The sequence below is a fragment of the Anolis carolinensis genome, chromosome 6 (assembly GCF_035594765.1).
Source record: "Anolis carolinensis isolate JA03-04 chromosome 6, rAnoCar3.1.pri, whole genome shotgun sequence".
Lineage (NCBI taxonomy): Eukaryota > Metazoa > Chordata > Lepidosauria > Squamata > Dactyloidae > Anolis > Anolis carolinensis.
The window spans coordinates 109883837-109900423 of record NC_085846.1 but is presented as its reverse complement, the minus strand read 5'-3'; the positions used below and the strand labels follow the sequence as shown (position 1 = coordinate 109900423).

The window sequence follows — 16587 nt, the reverse complement described above, 5'->3', positions numbered from 1 at the left end:
GGACCACCTATGATGACATGTCATGTCCTGCTTAGGAAAGAGAGATTTTCCTATAAGTACCTGTGGACACACCAGATGATCCACACTATCTTAAGATAACTATTGTGTGGAATGACACAATTGGACAGGACATTTAGAAAGTTAACTTGGGTAATGTCTTGAAATAGGCTAGAATCCAAAGAAGGGCTATACAGTAATACTTGAAGCAGGAGTTTTGCGTTTTGCTTTTGTTATAGTGTTCACTATACCCAAAACACAAAGTATAAAAGTGTCTTGTTTATTTGGCAGTGAGAATTGTCATGAGAAATTAGTAATATAAGCTTTGTTCATTTCTGTGGCTATTTTGTACTGAAGGTTGGGCAGAATTTGGAACAAAATGACAAACAAATATGAAAAATAATATCAATTCTGTGTAGGCAAAAATTATGGTAGGTAAAAATATCCTTTGAAGTTTTGGGATGGAACCATGAAGCCAGAAAAAACGGAGAGGGCATCAGTTTCTCTCCTGGCTCATTAGTGTAAGATTCCTTTTAAGCGATGATGAATGAATCTTAGAAAAATGAACTAATAAGTCATGCTTAACTATTGGAATATTATCTGAGCCTGAAAATTGTTATCAGACATTATATAAAACCATTGAAGGACAAATGATTCAGAACACTGAAAATGGAAGGCCTCTTAATTAGAGACTTATTTATAGCTCATCATGAGAACATATTGCTTTTTGCTAAGCTGCAAGGTAGGATTCCACACTCTGATTGCAATTTATTGCTGAAGTACGGATAATATAGAAAAGTATTATATAAAGCTTGACTAAGATTGTTCATATGAGCTGGAACCATGGAGCTGGGGCCAGAATTGTGCCTATTGTTTTCACAACCCAAGCCATGTCCATGTGCCCATGATTTTTGTCCCTCTTGTCCTGTGCTCAGTTTTTGTAATAATGATCATTCATATATATGCAGCTCCTCTTTGCATTTGTAACAATTTCCAGAATGATAGCCAGCCATATTAATCTATAGCAGCAAAATTAGCCAAAAGACACGTGCAAACGTATAATGGCATAAACTTTAATCAATCAGATTACCTTCATCAAATATATAAAGTATTGGTCCTGGAAAAGTTATTTGAATTCTTGGTGCTTTTTTAGTTTGTAGTTCTTTGGTGCTTTTTATTTTGGAGCTCTTTGTTCCTGTTTGATTTAAGTTCTCCTTCGAGTGCTGTCTTTGTGTGCAGAGGAGGAAAAAGCAGCCTCAGCTTTACTAATATTTAACATATTTGAAAGGAGTTCATGTGGATCAGACATAACTCTTTATGAGATACCATCACTGAGTTGTGCAGGCTGCCGGTAAATATATTCCTCAAGTTGGAACCATTTTCTTTGGTGTTAGACAGACAGACATTTAATTAAGCTGAATGGGAATGATGTATTTTCATTAACAAGCTGGTAGGATGTGTAATATTTCACTAACTGTGAACACCTTGGGAGAAAATCAGATTTATTCAGCAAACTAGTTTTATTAGTCTTTCTGTGCCCTTGGGCACAACTGATCTTATCTTTGATAAGCTGCAAGTACAATGTGTATTATGGGATTTTTAGTGATGTCCAGCAGTAGTTTTCTAATGATGTTTGGGAATCCTGGTGTTCTTTGGAACTTTACTGGGGTCCTTCAGTCATAAAGTCTATAATTATTACTTTGCACTTTATTGACTATTTTAGCTATGAAACTACCTCTCCCATGTGAAGTTTTCTGCACTTTGGCCCAGATCTGTGTTTTAGCCTCCCGTTTTTAACATTTTATGCAGTATGCTGACTTTTATGACTGTTTTACTGATGTTGATGTCTTATTGATGTGAAATTGTTTTACTGTTTTATTGCTGTTATTGTATTTTTATGTTGGGCATGGCCCCATGTAAGTCGCTCCGAGTCCCTCTGGGGAGATGGGGCGGGGTATAAAAATAAAGTTGTTGTTGTTGTTGTTGTTGTTATATTATTATTATTATTATTATTATTATTATTATTATTATTATTATTATATGAAGGTAGTTTAATTTGAAAGGTGGCCAATTATCAACTGTCTTTGAAATATAAAGGCAAGATGTGAGTGTATGTTTCAAATTATTTATTTAACACAAATAGGGTGACAATGAGCCCTCATAAGCATGGCCATTGAATCCTCTCCTCTTGCGCTTTTCAACCTCTAGAACTTGATATTGAACACATTCAGAAATTCAAGGACTAAGATAAATTGTAACGCACTATGATTCTGTGGCAGAAAAGTGAATGGAAAGTAGAATGGATGTCATGGTGATGCTTGTTTCTCTACAACAGTCTTGTCAAGAAGCCAACAAATATTACTAGCTCTCCTGGCCTACCATCTACATAGATCTCTGTCTAGTAGGGTTGAGCAAAAATCTCGAAAACCTCGTAATTCGGATTAAATTCGTATTTAATCTGACTTGCGAATGTGGTTCTGACGTGGGTTATCACGTCGGATCTAACCTGTGATTTTGAAGTGTTGTAGCCAAATATTTTTAATGGCTTCGTTATTTGATCAGAAATGAAGCCAATTTTTTAATGCAACTAAACTTGTTTGGGAGCGGAGCACAGCCTAGCTTGGGCTTGCCTCACTGACCAAGCGCAGTGCACGTTCATGTAATGGGAGCGGTTTGTACGTCCTCCACGTCCCTCCATACATGCCTCCTTGAAAAGCTCCTGTGGAGTGCCACGAGGCTGCAATTCATGTTGGGAGGGAGGTTGGGTCCGGCTGGCTGGCTGGCTTTGGGTGGCGGGTGGCTATTTTTCTCCTGCAACCTTTGGAGTGCTTTGCAGTACCATTGCTGTGTGTCCCTGCCTGCTTGGCCTTGGTGTCCGGCAGGCAGCCACAGCCAGCCATTGAAGAAAAGGGATGTAAGGGGAAAGGGGTTCCTTTTATTTTTCTTTTAAATTTTTAAAAATAAATAATTAGAAGTTAACTAAAGAAAAGTTTTATTTTTGAGAAGAAAGGTGTGTGGGTTGGGAGAGGGAGATTGGGCTTGGTGTCTGCTGTCCACCAATTTCACAGAGTTTCAGTCACAAAAACAAAGTTTCTGAAGTAGAACAAGGACTTTCAAAGTGAAGACAACCGAATGAAACAGGAAATAAGACTGTCAAACCAAGAACAGATTTCTGTAATTATTATAAAAGCTTTGAAAACTTGCCAGAAATCAGAGGATAAGGGAAACATGCTGAAATTTGGTGAGCTAGCAGTGGTAAATGTGTTCCATCTCTGTACCAAGTTTAATCAGGATAGCTCCAGTGCTGTTTTTTGCCACTGCGCATGTGCGTCAGCCATTAACGAATTAATTACTTATATTCTGCATTTTCGGAAAGTTCCGAAATTTTTGCTTCAAAATTCGGAAATGACGTTAGAAACGAAGCTCCAGCACCCCCTACTTTTGGAGCATGTACTGAACCATTTTTTTCATGGATCACACATGCCTACTGTCTAGCATCCATAGCTTGAAGGAATCAGGTATGGACTAAGTGGGGCTCTGCGTTCATTTTAAGAATGACTGAAAAATGGAATGAATGCCCATTCATTTTACATTTAGTCTGATGTAAAACAGATTTGTGTAAGCCTAAAGGCACCAGATCCCATCTGATCTAGCAAGCTAAGCAAAGTCACCTTTGGTTAGTACTTGGATGGGAGATGACCAACAAATGCCAGGTACATATAGGCTATATTTCAGAGGAAGGAGCTGGCAAAGCCATTTCCTAAGAATACCCTATGAAATGAATAAGTAATCATAAGTCAATAGGTGACATGACATGTGCACACACAAAGCAGATATGCAGAGACGTTTGATTTTTTTCTGTATTAACTGCTGACATTTTCAAGGAATTATTTCCTAAAAGTAAATAGTAGAAACCTGTAACATCTATAGCTTATTTTATTTTGGTAGAAAACAAGCCATAGTTGTCACATTGGGTCACTATTGAATCTAGCAGAAAGAATTTGGGATGTCACCCATTCTGATCACACAGACAGCAGGAACCCTTTGCTGATTTGTCCTGAAATGTGACAGGTGTCATGCTCAGAGTTGTACAGTGTCCATAAATTTGGCAGGTGTCATGCTCTGAGTCGTATAATGCTCTTTGGATGGAAAAGACTAAAGTTACATGCATCTCCTTTGAGAGCAATGGAAGACAAAACTGAACACAGTGAAGGGACAACACAACAAACACACTGCGATATAAAATCTTGATTGTTTGATTTGCTTAAGCGGCTGAGGGGGAAAGGGCCTGAGGCTGTTAGGAATGGTGGGAGTTGAAGTCCAAAACACCTGAAATGCTAACGTTTGCCCATGCCTGGTCTACATTGTCATATAATCCAGTTCAAAGCAGATAATGTGAAAATCTGGATTTTACGGCAGTGTAAAAGGGGCCTGACTGATGACCACCATACCATGACTTTTGCAAGGTTGTGGAGCAAGGAAGGATTACTTTTCTATATCCATATTCCAGTACTATATTATTTTTAACTTTGACAAATGTAAATGGGGTTGCTCTTGTCAATACTTAGTGGGATATCCAATGTCGTTCCCTATTGTTTTTAGAAATACAGGAAGCTTAGAGATGCACACAGTTCTATCCACAGGGAAATTTCAAAGGCAAGGCAATGACAGCATGACCTTTTTTTAAGTCTGCATTTTCCTGAGACTTTTACACGCTGACTCAAGTGAAATTAAAGTAGCATGTTCTGAACCCAATTTAATTTAAGGGCAGTAGATTGTAGGATGTTGCCTGCGGATAGATATAGAATGTCCTTCTCTGACAGGAGTAGCATTGGCAACTCAATTCTGTTGGTATATGTGAAAGCTAGAATATAAGAAGGACAAGGATATGCATCCTATGGAACTGTGAAGATCCATAAGACACACCTAGAGCATAACAAACTGCATACATCCAGGAAGCCTTTAAAAATTTATGTTAGGGTTAGATATTCTCCAGCTTTGAGATAACCCTTAAAACATGACATTTCATAGAGCTAAGCATATGTTCTTTTAAAATGTATGTCTGTGGAATGATTACTTCTCTTCACTGCAATCTTCTTTACCTTAAAAACCCTGCCATTTAAATCTAATTTATGCTGGTTGACCTCTATGATTTTGTTGCATTGATCTATCACATTAGATCCAGCATCAAGATACCACTGATCAATTGATGAGGTTCACCGCACCAATCAATTAAAATGTCCATAAAGGAATATGAATGCGGAAGACATTGTGGACAAAGCAGGACAAGATACCACAATGAAGTAACAGGAATATATTTTCAGTGGCTGGATTGTGAAGTTGGTCATGGGTTCATGAAGATATGGAGAAGTTGCTTGGTGATGCCCTCCTTTTGAAATAAAATCTCTCTCCTTCATGTTTTCTATAGCTGGCTTCCTTTAAGATCCTTGACTGAGAATTCTTGCTTCCATTAAACCAAGTTGCCATTATGTCAATAGTAGACAACTCCAATGAAAGACTGAATATCAGCTAGCATCTGATGGGTTGCTGATGGTAATAAACTAGCTTCTGATTGTCTGCTGTGAGTTTTCCAGGCTGTATGGCCATGTTCCAGAAGCATTATCTCCTGACATTTCACCCACGTCTATTATTACCATCAGCAACCCATTAGATGCTAGTCTTACATTGGAGTTGTCTGCTATTGACATAATGGCAACTTGGATTAATAGAAGCAAGACTTTTCACTCAGACCTTAAAAGAAGCCAGCTATAGAAGACATATTCAAAAGAATGGAGGAAATCATGAAAATGAACAAAATCTGGCTACCAGTATTTTTAAAAACCCTCTAAAATCAGGACAGTAAATAAAGAACCACACTCAGAAGACAGGGGAATTCCAGACAAGAAAGAATCAAGGCCAGTTAACATCTCCAAGCAAAGGATTCCCCCAGGCAGGAAGCAGCCAGGCTTTGAAGCTGCAAGGCTATTCAGTGCTAATCAAGATGGCCAACTGCAACATTCATACTTGGCTAAAGCAGACAAGAGTTCTTTCTCCCACCCTGAACATTATTCCACAGATATATAAACCCCATTTGCCTAGTTTCCAACAGACCTCACAACCTCTGACGATGCCTGCCATAGATGTGGGCAAAACGTCAGGAGAGAATGCTTCTGGAACATGGCCATATAGCCTGGAAAACTCACAGCAACCCAGTGATTCTGTCCATGAAAGCCTTCAACAACACATAGCATCTGATGGTTTATGAAGTCATAGATAAATACGAACCCTGAATAAAATATCTCTAAAACTGTTTAAATAGTAAATGTATATTTTTGCCTTAGTTCACCATTGCATCTGTTCATATATTGGAAGCAGGAGTTCAAAGACATATTTAGTGTGATCTAATCATAATCCAACTGAATATAATAGTCCAAATTCTCAAACTATTCTACCATATCACTTTCAACTTGTTCTTGGTTTTGCATTTAACTGTTAGCTAATATCTTACTTTCCTTACTCGTAAAAAGTTTCCTTGGGAAAAGAATCTAGAATTATACAGGTGGATTTTTTTCTCATGTGGACTTCAATAAAAAATATATTCACTGACCTTTTAGAGGAATATTTCAATACATGATATGATGTAAATACTTAGCCTTCTTCCTACACTGCATAATGTAGCAATTAAAGCGAAATGCCCTTTACAAAATGTCTAGCACTGTTATGGTCACTTAGCACCAATGTTCAAAAACTATTCTTAGAGTGAGGGCTATTAACAAGCTAATTTCTCCGATAACTCATTACTACAATGATATCCAGACAAACCTCACGCTATACTAAACATGGGTGAAAGTGATTGCATGGGGATGGGTTTAGTGCATGTCAAGGATTACAAAACAAACAAATAACAAATCCTTTTTACACCAATTTATTGCAAGGAAAAGCATGTGATCCAATAACAAATTGAGTTCATATTATAATGGTTTATAATGGATGTAAATGGCACAAATAGGTATAAACTTCTAAAGGATACTATGCAGTGAATCTAGGAATTTAGCCCATATCTAGACAATCCCTGAGACATTTTAAAAGCAGCTGAAAATGGGATAAAACGACTAATAGAGCCTGTTTCTGCCAAACTGATACAGTTGGAGGATATGCTAATACGCAGATAAGGATTTTCCATCTTGTTTTATTTATTTTATGGCTTTTACCCAACCGTACGACTTCTTGGAGAACACTGCACTTTACAGAGTAATAGAATTACTACGGTAACATTCATTATTAAGAGCAATGCTTCGGGGATGCATTTAAAACTCCACCCAGCACATATTTCAAATTATATTGTGTTGTTCTTCTATGGAGGGGAAGTAATTTTAGAAGGATTCCGAGGACATGGAGTGATTAATGTCTCAGTATTAACTGCTAGCAAACCTTTATCAACTGCACCTGAGCTGTAGAAGAAAAGCTTTCATGCAAAAATTTCTAAGTGCTAAGAATCACACCGAGTTTAGCAACTTCCATCTTATATTATGCACGGGATTTGTCAAAAATGCTAAAACTATGTAGGCTTTTGCATAATACATGTTTCTGTAACATGTCTGCTCGACCCAGATTTGTCTGAGCTGAACCATTATGCTTTCTTTAATCCACATAACTATTGTTTATTAAACAGGCACATGGAAAAATGATGTGCCTCTTTCTATCTACCTACTTCTATGTTATTTTTGGAACATCACCAAGGTTGCTTGAGTTTATGTTTCAACGGTATCTTTTTTATTTTGTTTTTTGGATGAATACTATTTGGATTGATGTCAGCTACAACCCTGATTGGCGGTCATTGGGCTTCATCCTTAGTAAACATGGGCAGCTTCCTTGTTCCACATCAATCCATTGATCCATATGGCTCAAATGTACTGATACAAAGAGGAACATCAGGATTTCAGACAGGACGTCAGCAGCTGTATATGAAAGGATTGGAGATCCAACCTTGGACCTTTGATAAGCACAGTAGATTTTCTGTCATTGAGTTATGGCTCCACCCTATCTGTATGAAATTATGAATGATGATGATGATGATTATGATGATGATAATAATACTTTATCTGTAACCCGCCCTATCCACCCCAAGGTGACTCATCCATGCCAAATTCTTTAATTCCAGTTGGTACAAATTGGATTTTGCAATATAAGCCATATACATGAAGATTTAAGATGCCAGAACTGAAATTCTGGGGAATATGAATTGCAGAAACAATTGAGAGTAGAAATTCATGGCTTGCAAATACTCAGGGAGCCATGGGTTCTAGGAGAATATGTATGTTGAATTTTCAATTACAAAAATGCATTATGGACTAATGGAAATCAGTCACTATGCTGTGTTAGTGGGTCTCATAGTGTCAGTCATACAGCCATAGTATTTTTCGACCCTGACCCCTAAGTACCATGTCCATGTAGCATTATTTCCTTGAGCTTTCAAAGGGTGCAGTTCAGCAAATACCGTAGCTTTTGTTGTGTACATGGGGGGCGGGGGGGGGGGGAGGGTAAAATTCTGCCCCTTTTCCTTTCTTCCCATTGAGTGGAGTGCAGGCTACTTTTGCCTTTTGAACTCAGGCCCCATCAACACTGCCATATAAAATCCAGATTATCTGCTTTGAATAATCATTATATCAGTGTAGATGAATATAATCCAGTTCAAAGTAGATAATACATATTATTTGCTTTGAAAATCTGGTCTATATGGCAGTGTAAACTGCCATGAAATATTCTGCCTATCGGAGGTAAGAAAACAAAGTGACATGGGAAAATCCTTGTTATTGACATGACAATCTGGCCATAACTTGGATTATGTCTTGTGTATACAAGCTCTGCATGGGTTGCAAGGCAAAGATGAATAGTGGTATCCAGTCTTCAGGAAATGTTTCAGTAGCTGCACCTCTACATAAACCACAGAGTCAGACATGACTGGACTTAATGTCAGAGGAAAACCTTTACTTTTACTTTTATAGATACTTTTAGGGAAATGAAAAAAAATCCAATTAGAAATAGTCCTGCCCATGACACACTATTCCAAACGTTGTGTACATAGCATAATTGTGTTCTGTTGTTATCATTTGAATGATTTACAAAGTACTATAAAGTGCAAAACAAAAGCAGAGAGGTGCCACCATAATATCTGATGTACATGGTGCAAAAGCAAAGGGGAAAGAATAATAAGCACATTCACATTAAAATGGTGACATGCAATTATCAATATTAGGATATTTTATAGTTTCGAGGAAACTCAATGGCATGCAGTTCCTTCTATTGCAGCTGTTTGCATCTCACTTTCACAATTAAAATAATCAAACTAGCTCTAAATCCTCATTGCTTCTTCCTAGAAATCTATACCTCTCTATATTGATGAGAGTTTTTACAGTATATGTATGGTATAGTATAGCTTGCAATTACAGAATGTGGTTTTTAATTATTTGATAGTTTTACAGTAGAAACATGCAAGCTTTTATTGCTGAAATTGTGTTAAATTTAATGGTGCTAATTGGGTTTTATGACCACTATTTGCAGTAGTATTCCATAGTAGGCAGACTTTGGAAGGCTATAACTATATAACTTTCCACATCCAAAATGGAACTAGTTATTTTTCTAATTGTACTTAAACCTTATTATTCACTTTCCTATTTCCCAGAAGTTGCTATTATGTTACAACCATGTTATTTAGTTATATCTTTTTCATTAGAAAAAAGGAATTATGTACAAATAGTTATTTGTACGAATTACTTCTTAGGACTGTTTAAGTGCAGCTGCTGTTAGACAGAAGTTTAATAATTACTGTGTCTTCTGTTCCTCATTCTTCCAATAAATTATGTTCTTGCACCTTTTTAATGTGATACAATCGGATGGCATTTCATTCAATTATACTGAATGACAATTTGAATTTGGATCCCACCTTGAGAAGTGTTTGGAAACTCATTATTAATGTGAGAGGAGGCATTTAATGAAATGCAATTTTTCTTCTATGCCCTAGGTGTGTGGGCGTGGAGCCATTTATATGAAACCCAGATCATATTACAGCTACAGTTAATGAAAAACTCATATCATCTTCAGGCACATCACGTACAGAAACTTATCAATAAATAACTTTTTAAAAGCAATTTTGCTCTTCCCTTCCCTTGAGTTTTGCACTTTATAATGTAGTCTGTCTTTTGTAGTGCAAGGTAAATTTGTTGGTATGTTAGGAAGAGAAAAGATAAATGTTTTCATTGGTTTTTCATTGGTTTTCCATTGGTTTTTCATCCATACTTCTCCACATTATTGCATCACGAAATGAGACTACTTTCTTATTTCTATTGGGATAGGCCTGAGCAAAGATCTCAGCACCTTTCTCTCCGTCAAGGGACACGGATGTTCTGAATAATCTCTTAGACCAGGAAAGATCTTCTCTTATAAGGAACATGATTTAGGTTGTCAGACTTAAAATGGGATATGGCACCTCTACCTCTGCTTTTGCAGATGTTTCTTGCCACTTCTGAAATTTCCTTTTCTATACAACTATCCAAAAGGTTCAAAAGATACCTTCGGTTTTGCATTCTGGCATCCTTAAAGACTATTGCAACATCTCCAGGTCCTAAATGTTGTGAAACCCTCAAGTTGTTGTCTACAGATCTGTGGATGCTTTTGAATATTGTGCAAACACAGGCTGCTGTAGTCCTCTTCTGGCCACTCTGTCCAGAATCCAACTGGGGGACCTTCTGCTGATGAAAGAGGTCTGTTGATAGATTTCAGAGGTTTTTCTTCTGAACTCATCCTTTGGTCTTTAGAGGATGATTTCTTTTCTCTCCTCTTTGACCTCTGTGCAACTTCATAACTGTAGAGTAGGGGTCCCCCAACTAAGGCCCGTGGGCCACAAGTGGCCCTCCAAGATCATTTTCCCGGGCCACACCCTAAACCTTAGACTTAGGGTCACCCTAAATCTGAAACGACTTGAAGGCACACAACAACAACAATCCTAACGAACATGACTATCTTATCAGCCAAAAGCAGGCCCACACTTCCCACTGAAATACTTGTAAGGTTCTGTTGGTTAAAATTGTTCTTCGTTTTAAATATTGTATTGTTCTTTCAATTTTTTTGCACTAAAAATAAGATATGTGCAGTGTATATAGGAATTCTTACATTTTCTTCAAACTTTAGTCTGATCCCCCAATAGTCTGAGGGCCTGTGAACCAGAACTCTGCTTAAAAAGTTTGAGAACCACTGCCATAGAGGATTTGCAACCCCTACTTTTCATCCATTTAGTCATACATTAAGCATCCTGTCTTTCTTCTTTATGAGACTGAAGGAGCAGGTATTGAGGCTGTGTATGTGAATAAGTAATTAATTTCCTCCAAGATATATATGTCTTTAAGGTTTTTATAATGTGTTTTAACAATGTTATTAATGAATCTGTTTATATTGTTTTGTTTTTATGATTGCATTTTGGGCATTAAATTTTGCCAATTTTTGTAAGCCGCCCTGAGTCCCCTCGGGTGAGAAGGGCGGGGTATAAATGTTGCAAATAAATAAATAAATAAATAAATAATATTTGCTGATGAGCTATGGGCTCATAGCCTGGAACACATACAGGACATGGAACCAGATTTGAGACCCAACAGTGTTTTTAATTCAGCATACTCTGAAATGGTAGGCTGCCAATCAAGTAGAGAATTATCTTCTCTACAGAAGGACACATGTCCACTTTGTTGTTGTTGTTGTTGTTGTTGTTGTTGTCAACGTTGTTGTGTCTTCAAATCATTTCCAGTCCTAAAGCTAAACTATTCAGTTTGCTTAGCACGTTTTTTCAGAAGAAGTTTCCTATTCCCTTCCTCTGAAGCTTAGATATTGTACTTGCCCAAGATTAACTAGTGGGTTGAATGGGGACTTGAACTTATGTTTCTAGAGTTTTAGTCCAACACTCAAACCACCATATCACACTGCATCCCTATAGGCAGTGATTCTCAACCTGTGGGTCTCCAGATATTTTGGCCTTCAACTCCCAGAAATCCTAACAGCTGGTAAACTGCCTATAGGGGAAAACTACAGTGGCTCCATTGATGCTTGAGTTTTGCTGCCCACTATATTGGCTAAATCCTTTTCCACAATGGCATACGAAGCATATTATTGTTTGCAGGGTCACACTGTGCTGGACTAATCTGTTGTGACAAAAATTACAGTGTTGTGCATGTACGTGTGTTTTTCTTTTTAAAAAATCAGTTTATAATGCACTTAATCCCTTCATTTGGCATTTGATGAAATTAGGGCAAGGAACATTTGCATCACATAACCCTCTAGAAATGAGTGCATCTTCTTAGCAGCAGTTTATTCCATTGCAGATTATTTTAAATATTCCTGTAACATCTCTTAAAAATCCCATATGCCTTGAAGCAGCTTTGCATTTGAGGAGAAAAAAAAAGAACAGGATTAAAACAGTCCACAAGTAAGTTCAGGAACAGTGTCTGAAAGCCTAATCATTCCATTTCCTGTCTCTTCTTAAGGATAGATGCCTGGCAAAAAGACAACTTCTTTCCTAACCTAAATCTGGCTTTGATCAGCTGAAGTCCGCTGCCCAGTGCTTTCTGCAGAGGGATCCCTTCCATTTGGATGCCAGCTTCAGTTAGTGGCTATTTTATTTATGCTGAGCTTTGAATTGAGTGGCTATTGGAAGGAACACTAAAAGCAAAGTGCCTTTTATTTTCAAGAACGTATCTCTAGCCGATCTTGCTTGTAGAACATACTTACACCGATATAGGATAGACATCTTGGAACTGAAAGGAGCGTTGGGGATGTACAGAGCAAAACTGTCCAGAGTTGGCAGAATTAAAAAAATTTGGAGGGTAAGTGAAATAATAATGCATTTTTCTTTTGCAGGAAATGTAATGATAAGCAATTGGGAGGGGGGTTACTAGTGGAAATCAAGCAAAGCAGTTTTCTTCTTACTTTATATCAATCTCGGTATACAATTCTAAGTTATTTTAGGAAGTGTCGTAAATGGCAAAAATATTTTTAGTGCACTGGATTTTTTCTTTAGTTGCTTTTAGCAGGAAGAGAGCTTTATAGAGTTCAAGATTACAGATTCATTTTATCTCAAGATTTGCTTATCTGTTATAAATGTATCAGAATGTAATTGAAGTCTGAAAAATAGGGGTTTTTTTGTTTTTAAAATAGAGAGATCCTAATCAACAAACATTTTTCCGATCTTTTTTCTACCCCACATCCACATCTAAAGCTTTATAAATCAACTAGCTGTGCCCGGCTATGCGTTGCTGTGGCAAAGTGGTGGTGGTATTGGTTAAAAATTGTTGTGTAATTTTTATTTGACGTTATTTGCATTTTTTATTAATTTTATTGTAAGTTATATTTTTATTTATTATATTTTATTATTTTCTTGTATTATTTTTAGTTATTTTCTGTTATTATAGTATTTTATTGTATTAATTTTTAGTGTTTTTTATTATTTTTATTGGGTTGCTAGGAGACCAAGTTGGAGGAACTTAGCCTTCTAACTTGCAGCAATTGGATAAAAGCAATTATTCCTCTCTCTCAAATTAGGACTTTATTTTTCTTTTCTTTTTGTTGTATCAACCTAGAGCCGTGGATGATGGGTTGTGTTGTCAAATTTCGAGGTTGGGGGGCCTCTAGTTTTGTTGTTTTGTGGGTCGCCGTGATGCCATCACTCTTTTATATATATAGATGGATAAGAGGAAATTTACTACAGATATAACTATATTGGCTAATTGTGTTTGTGTTTCTACTGACTAGAACAGGCATGGGCAAACTTCGTTCCTCCAGGTGTTTTGGACTTCAGCTCCCACAATTCCTAACAGCCGGTAGGTTGTTAGGAATTGTGGGAGCTGAAGTCCAAAACACCTGGAGGGACGAAGTTTGCCCATGCCTGGACTAGAATATAGCTGAGGGTGAATAAAAGTCTAATGATCCAAATACAATAGGTTATCTCAGATTATCAAGTAACTAGGACATTGTTATTTATGGGCAATCGAAAAGTTCTCTTACCCTAAAAAGGTGAATTTATTAATCCTAGCTACCTTGTTATTTGAGTTCTGTACAATTGAAACAATACAACATTGTGGCTGAAGAAATTTTTTTGCAGTGTATATATGCAACAAGTGAAAGGACCGAATCTTTCTTTACTTCTGGGTTATGCTAGGAATTGTGGGAGTTGAAGTCCAAAACACCTGGAGGGCCAAAGTTTGCCCATGCCTGCTTTATAGCTTCGAATGCATAGAGTATAGTAATTAAGGGCATTTATTACAATGGGCTGATATTAGTGGCAGGAAATGCAGTTGCTTTGTTTGACTTGATAGTTGATTGCAATTTCAGGTATAAAAGCAAATATTCCAAATGTAGAATATGAGATAATTGCTTTTTGTTGCTCTTACTGTTATAGTTTGTTGTTAGAAATAGCACATATGTATTGAATAAATATTGTTTCAATAGTCATGCAGCATCTTGATAGCATAAAACAAAAGGTAGTTTACATGGAAATTAATATATATTGGTTTCCCATAAGTAGATACTATATCATTTCAAGTGACTCGAGATAATTACTGCTTCGGAAGAATCTCTTCTAAATGAGCCTAGGGAATAATTACATTTTAAAATTTTATTCTGGCATAGGTTTAACTTTTCTATAGTGTTCTACAACTGAATGCTTCACCTTTTTGGTGCTGTATGCCAACAAAATCCTGTTGTAAAAAAAGGAATACGATGAATAGTTAACAGTGCAATATCATGCTCCCTGCTCCGTCTAGTTTTTTAAAGGTTTTGTCCCTATTCAGTGTCTTTGTTATATGGCCCATTCAATCTAAATAGGTTAACGTCTGGAAAGTGGAGAAAAGTTTGGTCATATTTCACTTTTTCGTATGTGAAGGTAAAAGGAGTTCCCCAGAGGAGAATATTAAGAGTAAATATTTGAGTAAAAAGCATAGTCATTACACACCACAGAATGTAATACAGTAGAACTGGGTGATACAGGTTCATTATGCATATTAGCTTCTTTGGGTTGTAAAACTTTCAGCCTTTACTCGCTGATCTGTTCCTGGGTACATTTCAAAGTGTTGACTGTGAACTATGAAGTCCAATATGACTTAGGTTCATGCTGTCTGAAAGACCATATCTCCTCGTAAGAGCCTGTCTATGTTTTGAGATCTTCTGGGGAGCCCTTTCCTCTATACCCTGTTTCCCCTAAAATAAGACATCCCCAGAAAATAAGACCTAGTAGAGGTTTTGCTGAATTGCTAAATATAAGGCCTCCCCTGAAAGTAAGACCTAGCAAAGTTTTTGTTTGGAAGCATGCCCACTGAACAGAACACCAGAACATGCAGGATCGGTAAATGTACGTACGATAGCATATTATACATGGAAATAATGGTAGTAACAAGAAATTCTTGATAGGATTCACAGTTTGTCTGGTTATGCTGGTTTGTGATGACAACCACTGTACAGTATATAATAAATGCTCATTTTTTGGTTCAACAATAAATGTGAATTCTTCTTCATGGAAAAATAAGACATCCCCTGAAAATAAGACCTAGAGCATCTTTGGGGTCAAAAATTAATATAAGACACTGTCTTATTTTCGGGGAAACACGGTATCAACATCTAATGGGGACATGGGAGAGGACCTTCTTAGTGGCCGATCCCAGCCTCTGGAATGCCCTTCCTAGGGAGGTTGGACTGGTGCTCTCTTTATCATTACTTCACCAATAAATGAAGACATTTCTATTTCAGAAGACCTTTCAGTACTGATTGCTTTTCATAATGGGTTGTGTTCTCCATAACTTGACATATTTTAAAACTGATTATGTAAATCCTATTGATACTTCAGTTATAGCTCTTATTTGGACAATTTATGGCTGGGAGAAGAACCTAGATACTCATTTCTATATTCAGTCTATTCCAGGCATGGGCAAACTTCAACCCTCCAGGTGTTTTGGACTTCAACTCCCACAATTCCTAACAGCCGGTAGGCTGTAAGGAATTGTGGGAGTTGAAGTCCAAAACACCCAGAGGACCCAAGTTTGCCCATGCCTGGTCTATCCTCTCCCCATTGCTATCTTCTGGTGCTTCCTATTTGTTTTCTTGTGTAATTATTAAACATTTTAGTATGCAGATGGGTCACAATAACTTGGGAATGGTAGCCCTGTGTGTTCCCTGTCACCTCAACTATAGATACTTGGAGGATCACCAATTAAACTCAGGAAGATGGCAGTCATGTCTATTACTTCATGGTCAGTCCTTTTTAAAGTACAAATGCTCTAATTTTAGTATGGAAAGTGGCATGCGGGCGATATGAGCTGAATCTTTCCATGTATCCACATCTCTTTCCACATTTACATCCCTACACTTAATTTCTTTGATTCCTCACCACACTCCCAATCTGATTCCAGGACCAGAGACAATTAATGATGTTTTAAAGTAGCATTCTCATCCCTTCCTTACATTTGAGTTGTATGGACATATGAACAATATACTGGCTGACATTTTGTCTGCTTCAGTGTTAATTAAGAAACATACTAACTGTATAGTGTGTTGATCCAC

The 16587-nt window shown here is 37.2% G+C and overlaps 1 protein-coding gene across 5 annotated transcripts in view; it reads left to right on the top strand.

Moving 5' to 3' along the window:
- The window catches only part of dpp6 (dipeptidyl peptidase like 6), a 557184-nt gene that overhangs the window by 227576 nt on the left and 313021 nt on the right, over window positions 1-16587 (top strand). Inside the window, exon 1 of one of the 5 annotated variants that reach the window (XM_062984640.1) lies at window positions 12581-12863. The exons of the other annotated variants lie outside the window; for them this stretch is intronic. Within the exon in view, the coding sequence (XP_062840710.1) occupies window positions 12813-12863 (51 nt within the window). The 5' untranslated portion in view covers window positions 12581-12812. Of the gene's footprint in view, window positions 1-12580; window positions 12864-16587 lie in introns of those variants that run through there. 5 annotated transcript variants of the gene reach the window in all.